This window comes from Trachypithecus francoisi, unplaced genomic scaffold (assembly GCF_009764315.1).
Source record: "Trachypithecus francoisi isolate TF-2019V2 unplaced genomic scaffold, Tfra_2.0 Contig01474, whole genome shotgun sequence".
In the NCBI taxonomy this organism is placed as follows: Eukaryota; Metazoa; Chordata; class Mammalia; order Primates; family Cercopithecidae; genus Trachypithecus; species Trachypithecus francoisi.
Window position 1 is genome coordinate 16,316,540 of NW_022681435.1, and position 18,390 is coordinate 16,334,929.

Here is an 18,390-nt window from a genome sequence, read left to right on the forward strand (position 1 = left end):
TTGTTTCCTATAAAGGTTTTTGTTGCTAACCACGTTCTAGATTAAGAGTTATATTACCTAACTAGTAGGTGTGGGCCTCTACTGCATTAGTAGAGATGTTCTAAATTCAAAAGATGTTTAATATGTTCTCAACAAAAGAAAAACATATTTATCATAGAAAATAGAAAAAAAGGAGAATGAGAAAAACAAAACCACACATAATCATGCCACACAGAAATTGCCACTATTATATATCGATATATAACTCTCCTTTGTGTTTCTGAGAATATAAACAGAATTAAAACTATACATTTTTCACAAACTTATATCAAGTGAAAAAAATCATTACTATAACCATTTTTTCTTCCTTCCTACTAACAATATTTCTGCAAAAACATTAGTTTAATATCTGATTGTTTTTCAACAATAAGGATTTACCACACTAACTCCTGGATAATCAATGATGCATAAATTTACTAAGCTGCAACACACGGTGTACTCAAGTTGGATCTTATGTATGAATTCTGCAATAAAACTACTAAGCCAAAATATTATAGTAGTTTTACTTTTTTGATATATATTGCCAAATTGTCCCTGTAAAAAATGTACCAATACATACAATTACACAGGATATGAAAAGACCCACAGAGCCCAAGCCAATGCTATGTGAATTATTACTGCAATAATCTTTGCCAACTTGATAGACTAGTAAACAAATATTAGTGATTTCTAAAATCTTTCCTCTTTTCCCAACTAAAAAAAAATAAAGGATTATTCCTAATAATATTGACAAAAGAAAATGTTACATTAATCAGAAGCATTAATCATATATGGGATATTTATTAATCATCTATGATGTCTCAGGTACTGTGCTAAAAAGAAAAAAGATAGTAAGATTTCATTTGACTTTTTGACTAAACTAGAAGATTTGCATTTTCATTCCTGTTTTACAGATGGGAACACAGATTTATAAAGAGGTTAAATAATTGTCTAAGTCATAGACACACAAAGGCAGAGCAAGAAGCATCTTACTCCAAAGCTAGTTAATATTCCATCCTCAGCACAGTGTCACATCACTAGTGCACATAACAACATACAAAAAGAGATATAATCAAAATGTAACTATTGTTCTTATAAAATCCTTCACCTAAATAACTCAATTCAAAATTAACTGCATTCTCTTTAGGGAAAAGAAATGAAAATATGTAAAGAAACCTCTAAATTTCTTAGAGTATATAGAGATACCTACAATTATTAGTAATATAACTGAGAGCTTTTGGAAACTATTTAGTAGAGACATTTTGCTCTTATTTTACAGTGTTTTAACATCTAAATAGTTTTTTTCCCAACTTTTTCTTTTATCTTAAGCAATATATGCCTTTGGATAAATTAAAATTGCGTAAGACATAACTGCAACTTTTATGTTTCATATATGAATAAAAGAATCGAGATACACATTTAGTAAACCATAAAAATAAATATATTTTCTACAGTGTTTTGAGCCCTAAATATCCAAAAGTTTACTCACACTAACATGCCTTCTGACTCCCAAAACTACTGACAAAATGAACAAACTGTTTATACCAAGATGCAAACTCCATCTTGTAAAACATATTGTCATTATCAGGAATTATTAATTTTGACATGCTGATAAAAATTAAGTAGAAGCTACCATTAATACATCAATATACTGATACAGTATGTGCATACCTAAAAATTAAGATTCTCCCAAAGAATCTCATCCTATTAATAACTTGTTTCCACTTGAAGATTCCCGAGGGTTTTTTCTCTTTTTACCTTTGATTTACATGTTAACACTGAAATTCAGTGAACCTCAGCAAATAACAGTTCTAAAATATAGGGTGAATTACCATTTCTCAAGGACAACAGAGTAGAATAAGATGTCTCTAATGATGCCTACAGATGTCAAGTGCTTAATCGTATCTGAAGTTTTTGTCTTTAGACATCAGTATTCAATCCTAATTTTAAACCAACTACTTGGGCCATTATTTTGTCACTGTTGACCTCTAAAAGGCAACAATTGCTATAATGATGGCTCATTTTCTTTACGCACACAGTTACCACTCCTCACATCCAATTTTACATCCATCAGCAAGCTATGCCAAAAGTGTGTGCAAGACCCTCAATAAAGTCTGAGTGCACATGAGCCTGTTACGGGAAAGTCAGCCAAGGAAAATATATATGCTGTGTAGTTCTGTTAAGCTTCACCAAAAGAAAAAAAAAACCAACAGCCCCACATTTATGAATTTCCATCAAAAAAATGCATTCCAAAAAGAAAGGTATTCAAATTCAGCACTTCTAGGTTATTATAAACAAAATATCATATTAAAAACAGATTAGAGGTACAATAAACTCCTAAATTGCCTAAGAATTACAGTATGTTTGTAATAAATGAGTGTCTTGATAAAACACATAGAAAAAATTTTCACAAGAGAAAGTTCCTAAATCTTCCCTCAGGAAGTTAGATGATTTTTCTTTTCACTTCCTCTTAGCATTCTTCTGACTAATCAGGCGTTCATATCTGCCTAATTTTGTTTTCGCAACCACAGCTTCTGTATATCTTTTCACATATGTCCATACATTCAAAGCAATTTACTTGGAAATGTTATTTTACTGAACTGCTTAAATCATTTCTCACTTATTTTACTCACTTCAAGGGATAAACTTTAAAAGGTACTTGATTTTCTATTTCCAGGTTCCCTTTATCCTAAACGTCGGTAGTTACATAACACATATTAATTTATCTTGTATCATAATATTTAGGGAGTAAACCCACCTGACAGCGAATACTTAAGTTCGCTTTTGTGCACTCTTAAAAGTATTATTATTTATAACACTTGTGGTGATAATATGAGATAAAGTAGAAGCTTTCTAAAGAAAGGTTTAATACCACACAAAGTCAAATAAGTAAACGTAACTGGACCAAAAATCCTTTTCAAAAACTGCATTAAAATTATGGTACAATCATCTAGATTCTTGTAGGAATTTTATTTTAATTTCATAACTATGAATAAATTATAAAATATACATCAACACTTATGACATACTACAAAATTAACAGCAATTTAAATGTACGGTGTTACAAGGCTTAACAAATATAACAAGATTGAAATCATATCTAATATAGTTTCTGACCATAATGATAAAAAACTAGAAGTCAACAAAAGAAGGAATTCTGGAATATTCACATATACATAGAAATCAAGTAACATGCTTCTGAACAATCAATGGGTCAAAGAAAAAGCTAAAAGGGAAATTTTAAAATGTCATGAGACAAACAAAAATGGACACAAAACCAACCAAAACTTACAGGATGCAGCAAAAGCAGGTCTAAGAAGGACATACGTAACAATAAACATCTATGTCAAAAAGAAAGATACCACGTAAACAACCTCAAGAACTAGAAAAAGAAGAATAAATGAAGCTAAAACTTAGTAAAAAGTAAGAAAACAATGAAGATCAGGGCAGATACAAATGAAATAGAAACTGGAAAAACAATAGAAAAGATCAACAGAATCAAGAATTGAGATTTTGAAAAGATGAACAAAATTGACAAATCTTTAGCTAGACTAATAAAAAAGAAGACAAAATGAGAAGCGAAAGGGAAGACATTACAACTGATACCACAGAAATACAAGTCATGAGACTGTTATTAACAATTTCATGTCAACAAATTGGACAACCAAATGGAAAAAATCCTAGACACATAGAGCTACCAAGATTGAATCATGAAGAAACAGAAAATCTTAACAGATCAATAACAGGGAGATTAAAGCAGGAATACAAAGTCTTTCACCAAAGAAAAGCCCAACACCTGATTGATGGCTTCACTGCTGAATTCCACCAAACATTTAAAGAAGAATACTAATCTCTGTACTCTTCTAAAAACTCCAAACTCATTTTATGATGGCAGCATTACACTGATACCAAAGCCAGATAAGGGAACTACAGGAAAAGAAAATTACAGGCTAATATCCCTGATAAACACAGATATAAAAATCCTTTACCAAATACTGGCAAACTGAAACCAAGAGCACAATAAAAAGATCATTCACTATAATCAAGTGGAATTCATTCCAGGGATGCAAGGATGGTTCAGCATACACAAATGTGTAAATGTGATACACCAAATTAACAGAATTAAAAACAAAAACCACACGATTCTACCAACAGATGCAGAAAAAGCATCTGACAAAATTCAACATCCTTTCATAATAAAAACTCTCAATAAATTAAGTAGAAAAGGAATCCCAACACAATAAAGGCCATATATGAAAAACCCACAGCTAACATCATACTCAATGGTGAAAAGTTTAAAGCTTTTTCTCTAAGATCAGGAACAAGATAAGGATGTCTACTCTCACCATGTCTACTCAATACAGTAGCAGAAATCCTAGCCAGAGCAATTAATCTATAGAGAAATAAAAGGCATCCACATTAGAAAAAAGGCAAGTTAAGTTGTCCCTCTATGCTGATGATATAATCTTAAATCTAGAAAAACCTAGACTCCATCAAAAAACTTTGATCATAAAAATGAATTCAATAAAGTTGCAGGATACAAAATCAACATATAAAAAATCAGCATTTCTATACACTAACTGCCCCCCCCAAAAAAAACTCATTTAAAATAGCTACCAAAAAAAATTAAGATACTTAGGAATAAATTTAATCAAAAGGTGAAAGATCTCTACACTAATGTCCAAGTTGCAGGTACCAGAATGAAATCATGCCCCAAGGAGAGGGGAGGGGAAGGGAGAGGAAAAGGGAAGGAAAAAGCGAAGATGAAAAGGAAGGGAGAAGGGAAGGGAGGAAAAGAAAGAGGACAGGAAAGAAGAAATGAAAGGAGACTAACAACCCAATTGTGGAGGAGAACCAACAAGGACATCAAGATACAATTCACAAAAAGACCAAATATGAAAAAACCTCCATCTAATTCAAAACAAGTTATCTATCTATAAAACCACAAAACCGGCCGGGCGCGGTGGCTCAAGCCTGTAATCCCAGCACTTTGGGAGGCCGAGACGGGCGGATCACGAGGTCAGGAGATCGAGACCATCCTGGCTAACACGGTGAAACCCCGTCTCTACTAAAAAAATACAAAAAAATTAGCCGGGCGAGATGGCGGGCGCCTGTAGTCCCAGCTACTCGGGAGGCTGAGGCGAGAGAATGGCGTAAACCCGGGAGGCGGAGCTTGCAGTGAGCTGAGATCCGGCCACTGCACTCCAGCCTGGGCGACAGAGCGAGACTCCGTCTCAACAAAAAAAAAAAAAAAAAAAAACCACAAAACCTCATCACACACATACCTCTACAATTTGACTCAGCAATTACAATTCTAGAAATTCAGTCTATTAATATACTTGCATATATAAGTAACCTTGAACATAATACATGGTTTCCATTTTTGTTAAATCTTAACAAGTTACAAAATTAAGGTTTTGTGTGCTTCTTGTAATTAACTACATAGCTTATTACTGAGTATTGAGAGTTCACTATGTACAAGGCACTATAGTAAATGCTGGGTATGCAATAATGAACAAAACAGTCCCAACTTTCACCAGTCTACAATAAAGGAAAAGATAATTACTATGGTATGAACATTCCCTCCAAAATTCGTGTTGAAATTTAATCCGCAAAGTAATAGTATTGAGAGGCGGGGCCTTTGGAGGTGACTGGATCATGAACGCCCTACTCTCATGAATAGACTAATCCATTCATGGATCAGTGGATTAATGAGTTATCATGGAAGGGGACCTGGTGGCTTTGTAAGAAGAGAAAAACCTGAGATAGCACATTAGCACGCTCAGCCCCCTCACCATATATACCCTGCATCACCTCGGGACTCTTCAGAGAGTCCCCACTAGTAAGAAGGCTCTCACCAGATGTGTCTGCTTAAACCTGGACTTGCTAGACTCCATAACCGTAAGAAATAAATTTTGTTTTTTACAAATTACCCAGTTTCTGGTATTACGTTAGAAACAACAGAAAATAGCCTAAGGCAATAATAAACATCTAAATAAGTTTTATACACACACAAACATTCATATCAGTTAGCATGTCTAACAACACAGAATTCATATTTTTACAGAAAATTATCTCTAAATTTTGTAAATACATTAATATATAATGAAATATATTTGCCTTATAAGATCCACTATCTCCTCTATCAGTTTAGGCCCTCTTTTCTAGTTTTTTTTTTTTTTTTTTCTTATTTGTGTAAAGCTTTATCTTACCTAAGGTGAGTAAATTCAGATGGTATTTGCAAATAAATACATAGACAGACAGACCAACAACAGGGACCTGGCTTCTTGGGTTCTTTGCAGACTTCTTAGAATAAGAAATCTGAATAGCCAAAATTTTTAGAATAGTTATTTAGAAAAATTTTAGTGCCAGGCACGGTGGCTCACACTTATAATCCCAGCACTTTGAGGCCGAGGTGGGTGGATCACCTGAGGTCAGGAGTTCAAGACGAGCCTGGCCAACATGGTGAAACCCCGTCTCTACTAAAAATACAAAAATTAGCCAGGCATGGTGGCGGGCACCTGTAATCCCAGCTACTCAGGAGGCTGAGGCAGGAGAATGGCTTGAACCCAAAAGGCAGAGGTTGCAGTGAGCCGAGATCGCGCCATTGCATTCCAGCCTGGGTGACAGGGCGTGACTCCGTCTTAGAAAAAAAATTTAGAATTTTTAGAAGAGCTAAAAATCTAAGAGTAGTGGGGGCTAGAAGGGTAAATACTCCAGCAGCCGTTATTTAAGGCCTGAGCACACTTTACTCATTCTTCATAACTTCACCATCCTGCCTTCAGTTGGCTTTGTTAGCTAACTCTCAACATGCCTATCTGGACATCCACCCTGTCCCCTGCCACCTGAACTGAAATTCCCACTTAAAAATACAGCTGCAGCAGAAAGTTCACATGCAGAACAGGTTTGATTAAACACAAGACTGTAGGTCCCATTCACTGTACAGAATTTTAATAAACACATTCACAATCCTATCAGGAAAGGCATGTTGTTATGAGCCATTCATTACATAAGGACGACTTTACCAAGCACAGGCAATGTAAAATTATCCTTTTCCATAATAAAATGTTAATGATTTCTACAAATAAGTTACTTCCCAAACTTAAAATCCAAATTCCTTAATAACACCACTTACATGTCTAAGAAGTAATTCGAGAATCCAGTTTAGAAGTTCTAGTGAAGAATTTCTTCTTTGTTCTTTTATTAATTTATTTAAAAAATGTACGATATCTATTAGCAGTTTCTCATCTTCAGTGCAAGCAGGAAGCACTTGTAAAAACCTATAATGAAAAGACAGTAATCATGGTTTCTAGCGCTTTAAAATACACAATACCACTGTCATCATAGATATGGGGACTTAACAGGTGCCCTGTGAGGACGCTCTTTTATGAGACACTGTCCTAAATGCTTTGAAAAATGCAAAGTTGAAACAAACTGGGTATCTGCCTTCAACAACATGAGCTTATAGTGGAAAAAACATGTGGACAAGTAACTAAAATAACTAGAAGTGACAAATTTCGTAAGAGAAAAATAACAAATTCAGGAAAAGTACCAAAAAAATACCAAGGGGAAAAACACTAACTCTAACTGTCCAATGAAACGTGGTTTGTCATACTGGGAATGCCATGTTTCACTGATAAGGATGAGTACTTCAAACCTAATTCTGACCAACTTGAAAAAATAAGGTAATAAAGTGAAGGTGAAAAAAAGTCCTGCAAGGATGCTACCAGTTTGTAAGAGGCATGGAAAACACAGAAGGTAGACTTAGGATGTAAATTTGGAGTAAAAGGATATGAGCCAATTTTCTTAGACTTCTTTAAAAAGAAAAAAAACTGTTTTAAGAGAGCTAAAAGATTAGTAGACAATAAAACTTTTATTTAAAAGGGAGAAGTAGTTTGGAAAATCATTTTTTTAAAAAGCAATCAGGAAGAGATACGATGAGATTCAATTTTATCTGTAATGTTTTATTTTTTATAAATCTAAAGCAATTGCATCAAAATGTTAATAAGAGTGACAATAATACGAATCTTAATATTCAGCATTTATTGAGCACCAACCTTGTGCCAGCCTATGTTCTAAGAGCAAGGTTTTTGTCAAACTTCATAACAGTGTGAAGTAGGTACCTCTATTTCAAAGACAAGAAGACTCAAGCAACAATATGGTTAAGTCGTTTTTCCACAGTCATACGGCTAGCAAGTTTTAAAACATGAATACTAAACTAAGCAGTCCAACAGCAGGGATATATAATGCTATATTTCTTAGTAATGAGGTGTTTATCTCATTATTATTTTTCCTTACTTAAAATTCCCACATCCCAAAATGACATTCAGCTGTGTAGGATGGCAAGTGTCGGATTATGAAAATTGAGATTAGAAAAACACTCTGAAAGGATGGAATGAAATGATGATTCTAACAACCATAGATCTTTGCGAGATTAATGATTTAACAATCATAAAAGATTATAAGAAGTTTTCCATGATAACCAGTGTAACATTAAAATATCACCTCTGTAATCCCACTTTATATCTGCCCTCATATCCCTTAAATCTAAGTGTACTATCCTCTTTTCAATTCCCCTTGAAGACACAAGACACTCTTTCCTAACTCAGGGCCTTATCCCTTTGCCTGGCATTTAAAAAAAAAAATTAATTTTTATAATATTGGTTGAATATGGCATTTTAGTTTAGAGGAGAAATAATATATAAGTGGTTGTGAGTCAAGTGATCATCCACTTATGGATTCAAAGTATCAAATTTCTGTCCCATAACATGCTCCAAACTATATTCCATTTATTGTTTTATTTTTAACTGACAAATAATAATTGTATATATCTTTAGGGTACAATGTGGTGTTCTGACACATGTATACACTGTGGAATGATCTACTCAGGCTAATTAACATACCCATCACCTCAAATATTTATTTCTCTGTGGTGAGAACATTTAACATCCATTAATTTAGTTATTTTGAAACATATATTATTATTAACTATAGTCACTATGCTGTAATACATCACCAGAACTTACTCCTCTTGTCTAACTGGAATTCTGTAACCTTTCAGCAACGTCTCCCTTTTCTCTACCCACATACCCCTGCCACTTGCCTCTGGTAACAATTCTACTCTCTGCTTCTTTCAATTTGACTTCTTTAGATCCCATATATAAGAAAGACCATGTGGTATTTGTTTCTCGGTGTGCCTGGCATCTTTTCGGCTTCCAATCCCATAGGCTTTTCACATCCTTCTACCTGTTATGCCTTGGCTTAAGCTTCATTCTCTGAACCACTTTCTCTCTACTGAAGAGGGATAAGATGCTCCTCTAATACAGTTTCATAATAGTCTGCTTGGAAGCATTTCTACTTTTGATTATACTTTTAGCTGTCTTAATTGCAAGTTCCATGAAAGCAGGACCCTATCAATTTTGCTCACGGCTACATTTCCTACAAGAGTGACACCTAGTAGGTGATCAATAAATGTCTGTTGAGTAATGGAAAAGCAGTAGGAAAAGAAAGGCAGTAGTCCCTTTCTTCCTATTCACCCCACACCACAGCACCACACCCATATAAGGCACCATGTTCAGATCTCAGGGAGAGTCCTAAGAAACACAATACCCTTGTAAAACAGCATGAACAAATGAGAAGTCTGGACACTGTGACTTTTAAAGTCTATCTAAAACAAAAAAAAACCCCATCATTTAAAGCAGGGTGGGGGGAATAGAGAAGAAATTATAGTTATGTTTAAATGAAGAGTTGTCACATGTGAAGACAGTATTTAATTCTGTGAGTCTGAAGGACAGAATAATAGGTAGAAATGACCAGGTACAGTTCAAAAGAACAAAAAACTTACTAATAATCACAGCTCAAAAACAGAATGAATATCCTTCAAAGGAGGTGTTCATGCTGAGGCTGCAAGGCCAACTGTACACTATGACTTATGCCATATGTGAGGGATATAAAAAGGAATGTAATAAACCCAAGGCACATGAGAAGACAAATATTTAAACAACTGTAGAAGTCATGCAGGAAAGCCATGTGACAATCAGGGTAACTACAATTCCACATACATTACAGAGGAAGAAGAGCTTGGAGCTCAAGGAGGAGTAGATATTCACAAGACAGCCAGGGAGTTAACTATGTAAAAGCAAGGAGGTATAAAACAGAAGTGTATGCCCTAAAATATCAAGCAGTTTCAGAAAACCCCAATATTTGTACTTCATAGAAACACAGTATATGTTAGAGACAGAGATGGAAAATGCAGCTGAAAAGGTAAGCAAGAGCCAGATCAAAAAGAACTTTCTACAGCATGCTAAGGGGGTGGAATTCTATTAATATCCAGCACACCATGGAAAAGAACCCACAGGTGACATGTATTTCAGAAGGATCATTGAGGAAGCAACATAAATGAGTGGCATAAGGTTAAAAGCAGAAAAATCAATTCACTAGTCAGTCTACAGTCTGGTGAAAAATGGAGAAAAACAGTAGCAATAGGACTTTCAGTAGGAAAGGAGTAGAGAGGCATTAAACATGCAAACTCAACAGAAACTAGTTGAAAGAAGAATCTAGATACCTCTAACAACTTGTAATCCTACTGAACCATGACTATCATCTGTTTTCTTAAAATAAGTTTCCAAAATGGTATTAGATTATAATAGTATGCTTGTGTGTTAACATACACATATAAAACATACGCATAAATTAATGTTGGACTGTTAAAATAATCAGCTTGGAAAGTTATGTTTAGAAGCCATAGTACCATAAGTAAAAAGATGTTAGAAACCATTTTTTGTTGTCAAACTGAAATATACTTTTGTTAATAGTGATAAATAGTCATCGTTTAGGGTGGTGTTCATTTCGGTATATATGTAAAAATCATTTTTACCCTTCTCTGGATAGTTGAGTTTTTGCTAATATCATTTTTTGGTAAAAAATTAGGTATGACTTCAAAATATAGTAAGACTTCCTTACAGCTGTTGTTTAAATGACCTGAGAGTACAATTTCAAAATATCTAAGCAAAGCCAGAATTATTCTAACATATACACTCACACCTAAAAGGACCCCTTTTGGGGAACATTCATTTGGATATATCACATATTTGAAAAATTAGCCTCAAAGTATATTTACTGACATGGAAAATGTCTAAAAAATAACATTATTTTTAAAATACAATTAAAAACCATTTACACAGGTATGAACATGCTTCTCTATATTTTGTTTTGTCTAGAATGATACAATTTGAAATACTTGTATTTAAAAAAAATTAAACTAAGCTTATAAAAATGTTCTCAACATCTCAATACTTTATACAGCCATAATTTATGGAAATTTTCTATCTCCAAGCACCATTTAAGTTGTTGGTTCATCTTAGATAATTAGTCAAAAAGGTGATGTTCCTTTCTATCATTAAACTGAGTGAAAGCAAAACTAAAGTTTCCCAAAGCCTCATTAGTACATATATTTCTGGAAGTAAAGTTTTAAAAAAGTTTTCATTAAAAAAGGTGGATTCTGTGATACATATTTTTTCTACATTCTTTAGTGAAACATAATACAGCAGAAATACATGAATATTTATAAATTAGGCAGTAGTGTCTGTGTTGCCGTGATCAAGCACAGACCTAAAAACCAAATACGAGATGAATATTATATATACATATGTGTGTGTGTGTATATATATATAAAAAACATATACACAGTCTATGCTCTCCACTTAACACTAGTCCTGAGGAAACTAACCATAAAAATGTGATGCTCACATACAGTTATTGCTACTGGGCAATCTGAAATACTCTAAAGGCTTCCATTGACCCACAGTTTGAGAGTCTTTCCTGTAATGTGGTATTGCATACTATTTCTATGGTTTTAATTCACAACAGAAAGAAAACTTAATGCAATGAATACAATCAGCTTTTATGTTAAAATTTCTTTTGACAAATAGGGACATATTACATTTATTTAAAGTGAAGGATTTATGCATTCTTCAACTGGCAAGACTGTTTAAATGCCGGAGTGTGCTGATAAATATGTAACTGTCTAACAGAAGTAGAGTGCTGACTTATTGTGTTTGTCAATTTCCATGGTGTAAATAACCCACTCCAGACAATTTGGAGCTACCCATGTAACATGAAGTTGTGAAGAGATGCACAGTGGCATTCCACTGTAGTTATTTCCATAAAATACATACCCCTGTAGTATATATGTATGCATAACCTAAGAACAAAGATAACAGTAAAATGTTGCCACATAATTAGAAAGTGATGTTTGCATATTCATTACCTTTATTTTTCATATAATTTATTTAATTGTAAGTTTATATGATTGTTAAGAAAGGCTGTGTTTAACAATCAACTTACAAAAATCCTGAAAATTCAACCATCAGCTCTCTCACAAGGCTGTATTAGTGGGCACCAGCACACCACTGGAAAGCCTAATTAGGATAAACGAATCTTTAAAGCTAAACTAATAAAGGAATTACTATTTTGGGAACTCATTTAACCTAGCAGCTTAAAAACTGCACATTTTATGTTAAATAATAAAGTTATACATTTTATATTAAAGTCACATGAAGAATAAAATGAAAACCTGCTTGCAGCAGTTGCTTATCAGTCTTGTTGCAAATGCAACCATCTGCTACAAGTTAAGCATGTTAAACTGACAAGCTAGAGCCTTCCCAATTAACTGCTATAAAGGACCTCCACATGGCAATCAACTTCATGAAATCGAGAGTAAAAAGAAAAATGGTATCATTTACTTAAGAACAAAACAAAAGCAAAACAAAACAAAACAGCCTGTGGCAGGTGTACCACACCTATTAATCAATTCACTGATGTCTCAATTCATTTATAACATGGATAGAAATAAACATTCAATTTGTTTCATCCATGTCTTACCCTAATTATTTACTTTTGTGAGGTAAAATTTTCTAATGATAATAAATTGTTATAAGTTTATTAATAATCCCTTCAACAATGCAATAACTAAATTAAAAATTTCTCTTTGGGCCGGGCGCGGTGGCTCAAGCCTGTAATCCCAGCACTTTGGGAGGCCGAGACGGGCGGATCACGAGGTCAGGAGATCGAGACCATCCTGGCTAAAACGGTGAAACCCCGTCTCTACTAAAAACTACAAAAAACTAGCCGGGCGAGGTGGCGGGCGCCTGTAGTCCCAGCTACTCTGGAGGCTGAGGCAGGAGAATGGCGGGAACCCGGGAGGCGGAGCTTGCAGTGAGCTGAGATACGGCCACTGCACTCCAGCCTGGGCGACAGAGCGAGACTCCGTCTCAAAAAAAAAAAAAAAAAAAAAATTTCTCTTTGGCTATTCTTACAGATGATACAAATCCTGGAGTTTTTCTTTCTCTGATAGCAGCAGTAAGGGCATAGACTCTTCAAAGGTTAGGAGATGAATACAAACACAATACAACCCAGGTCTTTGAAACTGGCAGCCTTGACCTTACACTGACCTGTTCAGTGCTGTGTGCCAAGCCAAGGACTTCAAGGTAACCCCACATGGATCAGGGCCACCCTTTAAAGACAATCTGTCATTCAGAAGATAAAAACTCATCCTAGTGACAGCAGCCCTAACTTCCCTGTGGGTTGCAGCCTGAACAATGGAATGGAGGCAGTCCTGCAGCCCACTAGCCATGTGTGTTATCTTCAGAGTGAGGACGTCTTCTGTGGATAACTTCAATGCATCTAAAAATCTAGACAAAAAGAAAAAAAAGAAGGAGGAACATAAAGCTATTTAAATAAAATCTCACATTTATTTCTATTATAAACTCTCCCAAAAGTTGTTTTATCTTCATTTTCTTTTAACAAAAGATTGACTTACAGCCAAAAAAACTGATACATATCTGCCAATATTAGGATTTTACATTGGCACCCCCAAATGTTTATACTGACGTTTCCTCCTCATAAAAATTTTTATTCACATTAAGACAGACAGATTAGAATATTAAGATACTCAAAAGTAATCAACATCACACTAATGATAACGCTCATGCATATACTTACTGAGATTTTATTCTAATCCAGAACCCCTTTCCTAGTGATTCATATCTATGAACAAATCAGACATTAAGCTCTACAACAGTACAGAGTAAAATGCTTTTTCATTTAAAATTTTCTTGTATGACAGATGAAAAGTAATAAACACATGTAATCTTTAAAAGAAGGTGAAAATTATAACTGCTAAAAAGCAGAATCAGATGATATCAAGGGAAAAAGCTACCAGACTTAAGGAAAAAGTAAAACCTAACTAATTAATTACAATTAATTAATTGCAAATGCTTTTTCAACAATGTAAGAGCTTACTCTTGCGTTTTACTTTCAGAGTTCATTTGCTTCAACAGATTATCACTCCCATGATACCATGACAGGTTCCAAGCTATTCTCAGCATATCTGACACCGGCTTCAAGTCCAAACAATCAGCAGATAAGGGCAAAACTATGGAGTAAGGACTCACAGCATGGTGTCTGATTACATGAACAGGTAGATGATACCTAAAGAAAATGTGTACAAATAATTACAAACTTTCAATTTCTTAAACGCTACTCAAAAACAGAGTCACAAATGAGGGCTAGTTCAATGCCTCCCAACCCACAACAATGCAAAGGTTTCTCTTAGTCCCTATTTTAAACAGTTATCATAATTTATACAGTATTTCAATTATTCTTTTCATCTCCTCTAAACTCCCCAGAATACTTAAATCCTTTCTTGAGGACTTACCACATTCTATGCTATATTAGAGTTGTTGCGGAGATAACTAACATTCGTTGAAGTCAGGGCCCATGAATATAGTGAACCAAACATAAAAGGTGTTCAGCTAAAACACTGATATTTACTTTATGCCAAACACTGCTTATTTTGTATCATTCATTCACAGTTAGATGGTATGGCACTATGATACCTATTTTACAAATGATCAAAATGAGGCTTAAAGCTGATACGTGAATTGCCTATGATCATAGAGGTCACTAAGTGACCGAATTCCAAGTTAGTATTTTCACTTGAGAACATGGTTTCATCATCAATAAATTCAACAAGAACCAAGAAATATGTTTAGAAATAAAAAGAGATTCAACAGCAATATCTCTTAAACCAAAGTTAATTTTGTTCTATCACAGACACATGCATGCGTATTTTGTCTCAAGTTTTTCCTTTAACATGGTGAAATAATCTAACATGCATGCAAATTTGCATCCTAGAAGGAACAAAAAGAAATATAAAAAATCCTAAAATGTATATGGAACAAAACATGATCCTAAACAGCCAAAACAATCCTGAGCAAAAAGAACAAAGATGGAGGCATCACACTGCCTAACTTTGAATTATGCTACAAAGCTATAGTAACCAAAGCAGCATGATACTAGCATAAAAACAGACACACAGACCAATAAAACAGAATAAAGAATGCAGAAATAAATCCACACATTTGGTCAACTTTCAACAAAAGCACCAATAACATACTTTGGGGAAAGAACAGTCTCTTCAATGAATGGTACTCAGAAAACTGGATATACACGTGCAGAAAAATGAAACTAGATCTCTATGTCTCACTACATACAAAAATCAAATAAAAATGAATTAAAGACTTAAATGTAAGACCTGAAACTACGAAGCTACTAGAAGAAAACATCAGAGAAATGCTTCAGAATATTGGCCTGGGCAGACTTATTAAGTAAGACCTCAAAAACACAGACAAGCAACGCAAAAATAAATGGGATCATATCAAGCTAAAAAGATTCTGCGTAGCAAAGGAAACAGTCAACAAAGTGAAGAGGCCACCTACGGAATGAGAGAAAACACCTGCAAGCTATTCAACTGGTGAGAGATTAACCACCAAAATATATAAGGAACTCAACTTAATGGCAAAATAATAATAATAATCCAAGTAAAAGCTGGGCAAAAGATCTGAATAGAAACTTCTTAAAAGAAGACATATAAATGACCAACAGGTATATGAAAAAATTCTCAACATTATCAATCATCAGAGAAATGCAAATCAAAACCACAATGAGATATCTCACCCCAGTTAAAGAGACTTTCATCAAAAAGACAAAAAAACAACAGATGCTGGCAAGAATGTGGAGGAAGGAGAATGCTCGTACACCGTTAGTGGGAATGTAAATTAGTACAGCTATTATTGGAAACATTATGGAGTTCCTCAAAAAACTAAAAACAGAACCTACATATGATCCAGCAATCCCACTGCTGGGTATATATCCAAAAGAAAGGAAATCAGTATGTCAAAGAGATATTTGCACTCCCATGTTTATTGCAGCACTATTCACAATAACCAAGATATGGAATCTACCTAAGTGTTCATCAATAGATGAATGGATTTAAAATTGTGGTATAAATACACAATGGTGTATCATTCAGACATAAAAAAGAATGAAATCCTGTCATTTGCAACAGCATGGATGGAACTGGAAGTCATTATGTTAATTGAAATAATCCAGGCACAGAAAAACAAACATCACATGTTCTCCTTTATATGTGGGAGCTAAAAAAAAACAATTAAAAAAAAAAATGAGCTCATGGAGCTAAAGAGTAGAACGATGATTACCACAGGCTGTAAAGGATGGTGGGAAAGGGGGGAATTAAGAAAGGATGGTAATGGGTACATAAAAATTTAGATAGAAGGAATAAGATCTAGTGTTCCATAGCATAATAGAGTAACAATAGTTAACAGCAATTTGTTGTATATTTCAAAATAACTAGAAGAGCAGATCTAAAATGTTCCTAACACAGAGAATCAATAAATATTAGAGGTGATGGACATCCTAATTACTCTGATTTGATCATTATACAATGTATGTTTATATCAAAATATCACACATAATATTTTGTACTCCATAAATATGTACTATTATGTACCCATAAAAATAAAATAAACTCCCCCTAATAAATAAGCAAGCAAGCAAAGAGTGCTGTGGGATACAGCTGAAGGAAGTCCTAAGGGAATGGGGAACACAGTTCCTTCAAAGAAGCAACAATAAAACTGACAGTAATGTTCCTACAAAAAATGGACTCCAACTGCCAACCTAGAATGTGTGATAACATTTTTTAAAACAGAATTTTTAGATTAAAAAAAAAACTGACAGAAATCATTGCTAATGTAAGTGTACTACATTAAATAATAAAACTCTTCAAAAAAAATTCTCAGATGGAGGCAGAAAAACCAAAAGAGCAATAAAAAGTAACAGAAATGACCAAAGTATACAAATCTAAAAGAGTATTTACTGCATAAAATAATTATAATAACATCTTATAGAATTTAAAATATGTATAGAATTTAAATACCTGACAATAAAAGAAAAAAAAAAAGAAGAGCAATTAAATGGAGTTAATGTGTTCTAAGGTCCTTGCATTGTCTGGAATATGGTAAAAATACTAATTCACAGTCAAGAAAGTAAATTATAATCTCTATATTATAAAATAATCCTCTGTATAAAATATATAGAAATAATATACATAGAAGAATACTTAGCTGGGCACAGTGACTCATGCCTATAATCCCAACACTTTTGGGAGGCTGAGGTGGGAGAATTGTTTGAAGCTAGGAGTTCAAGACTAGCCTGGGCAACAGAGCAAGATCCCAATTGCTACAAATAAATAAATAAATAGAATACTTAATGTATGTATAACTACAAGTTAACAGCTGAAAAACATGGATTAATTTTAAAAATTAATCAAGATAAGCCAGAGAGGAAAAAGAAAGAAAAAAAACCACATTGGACAAATAGAAAACAGCAAGCTAATAATCTGTATCCAAAAATATTAGTAATTCTAGTACATGTAAAATTCATTAAAATATTCCATTAAAACTGTAAATACTGTAAGATTGGACCAAAAAAACTCAACTATATACTTCTTACAAAAAAAAAAAAGTACATTTAAGGACACAAAACAGTTAAAACTACAAGGATGGAAAAATACATATCATGCTAACCACTAACCAAATAAAAGCTGGTGAAGCTACAGTAATAACGGATCAAGTGAATTCTATATACTGAAGCACTGCTAGAGATAAAGAAATAATTTCCTAATGATAGAGACAACCCACCAGCATGTTTACAAACTAAATTACATGGCCTCAAAACACACTGTCAGCCAGAACTGACAATGTCATAGTGGAGATTTTAACATGCAAGAACTTCACACACATACAATAAAGTAGACACAGGGAAGATCTGAAACTATCAATAAACCTGATATATTCTGATACTTACAGAACAGTATATCCAACAACTACTACATATACATTATTATTTTCAAGTACACATGGAACATTTTAAAAAGCTGACCATATGCTGTCATAAAGTAAAATTCAACAAACTCTAAAGAATTAGAATCATAGAAAATATTTTCTAATGTCA

At 33.8% G+C, this 18,390-nt stretch overlaps 1 protein-coding gene across 4 annotated transcripts in view; it reads right to left on the reverse strand.

Moving 5' to 3' along the window:
* Window positions 1–18,390, reverse strand: part of RTTN (rotatin) — a 209,492-nt gene that overhangs the window by 108,407 nt on the left and 82,695 nt on the right. For all 4 annotated transcript variants that reach the window (XM_033175487.1, XM_033175496.1, XM_033175515.1 and 1 more), the window contains 3 exons: window positions 14,320–14,508; window positions 13,470–13,709; window positions 7,154–7,298 (listed from right to left, as the gene is read on the reverse strand). In XM_033175487.1, coding sequence (XP_033031378.1) covers window positions 7,154–7,298; window positions 13,470–13,709; window positions 14,320–14,508 — 574 coding nt within the window. The remainder of the gene's footprint in view (window positions 1–7,153; window positions 7,299–13,469; window positions 13,710–14,319; window positions 14,509–18,390) is intronic.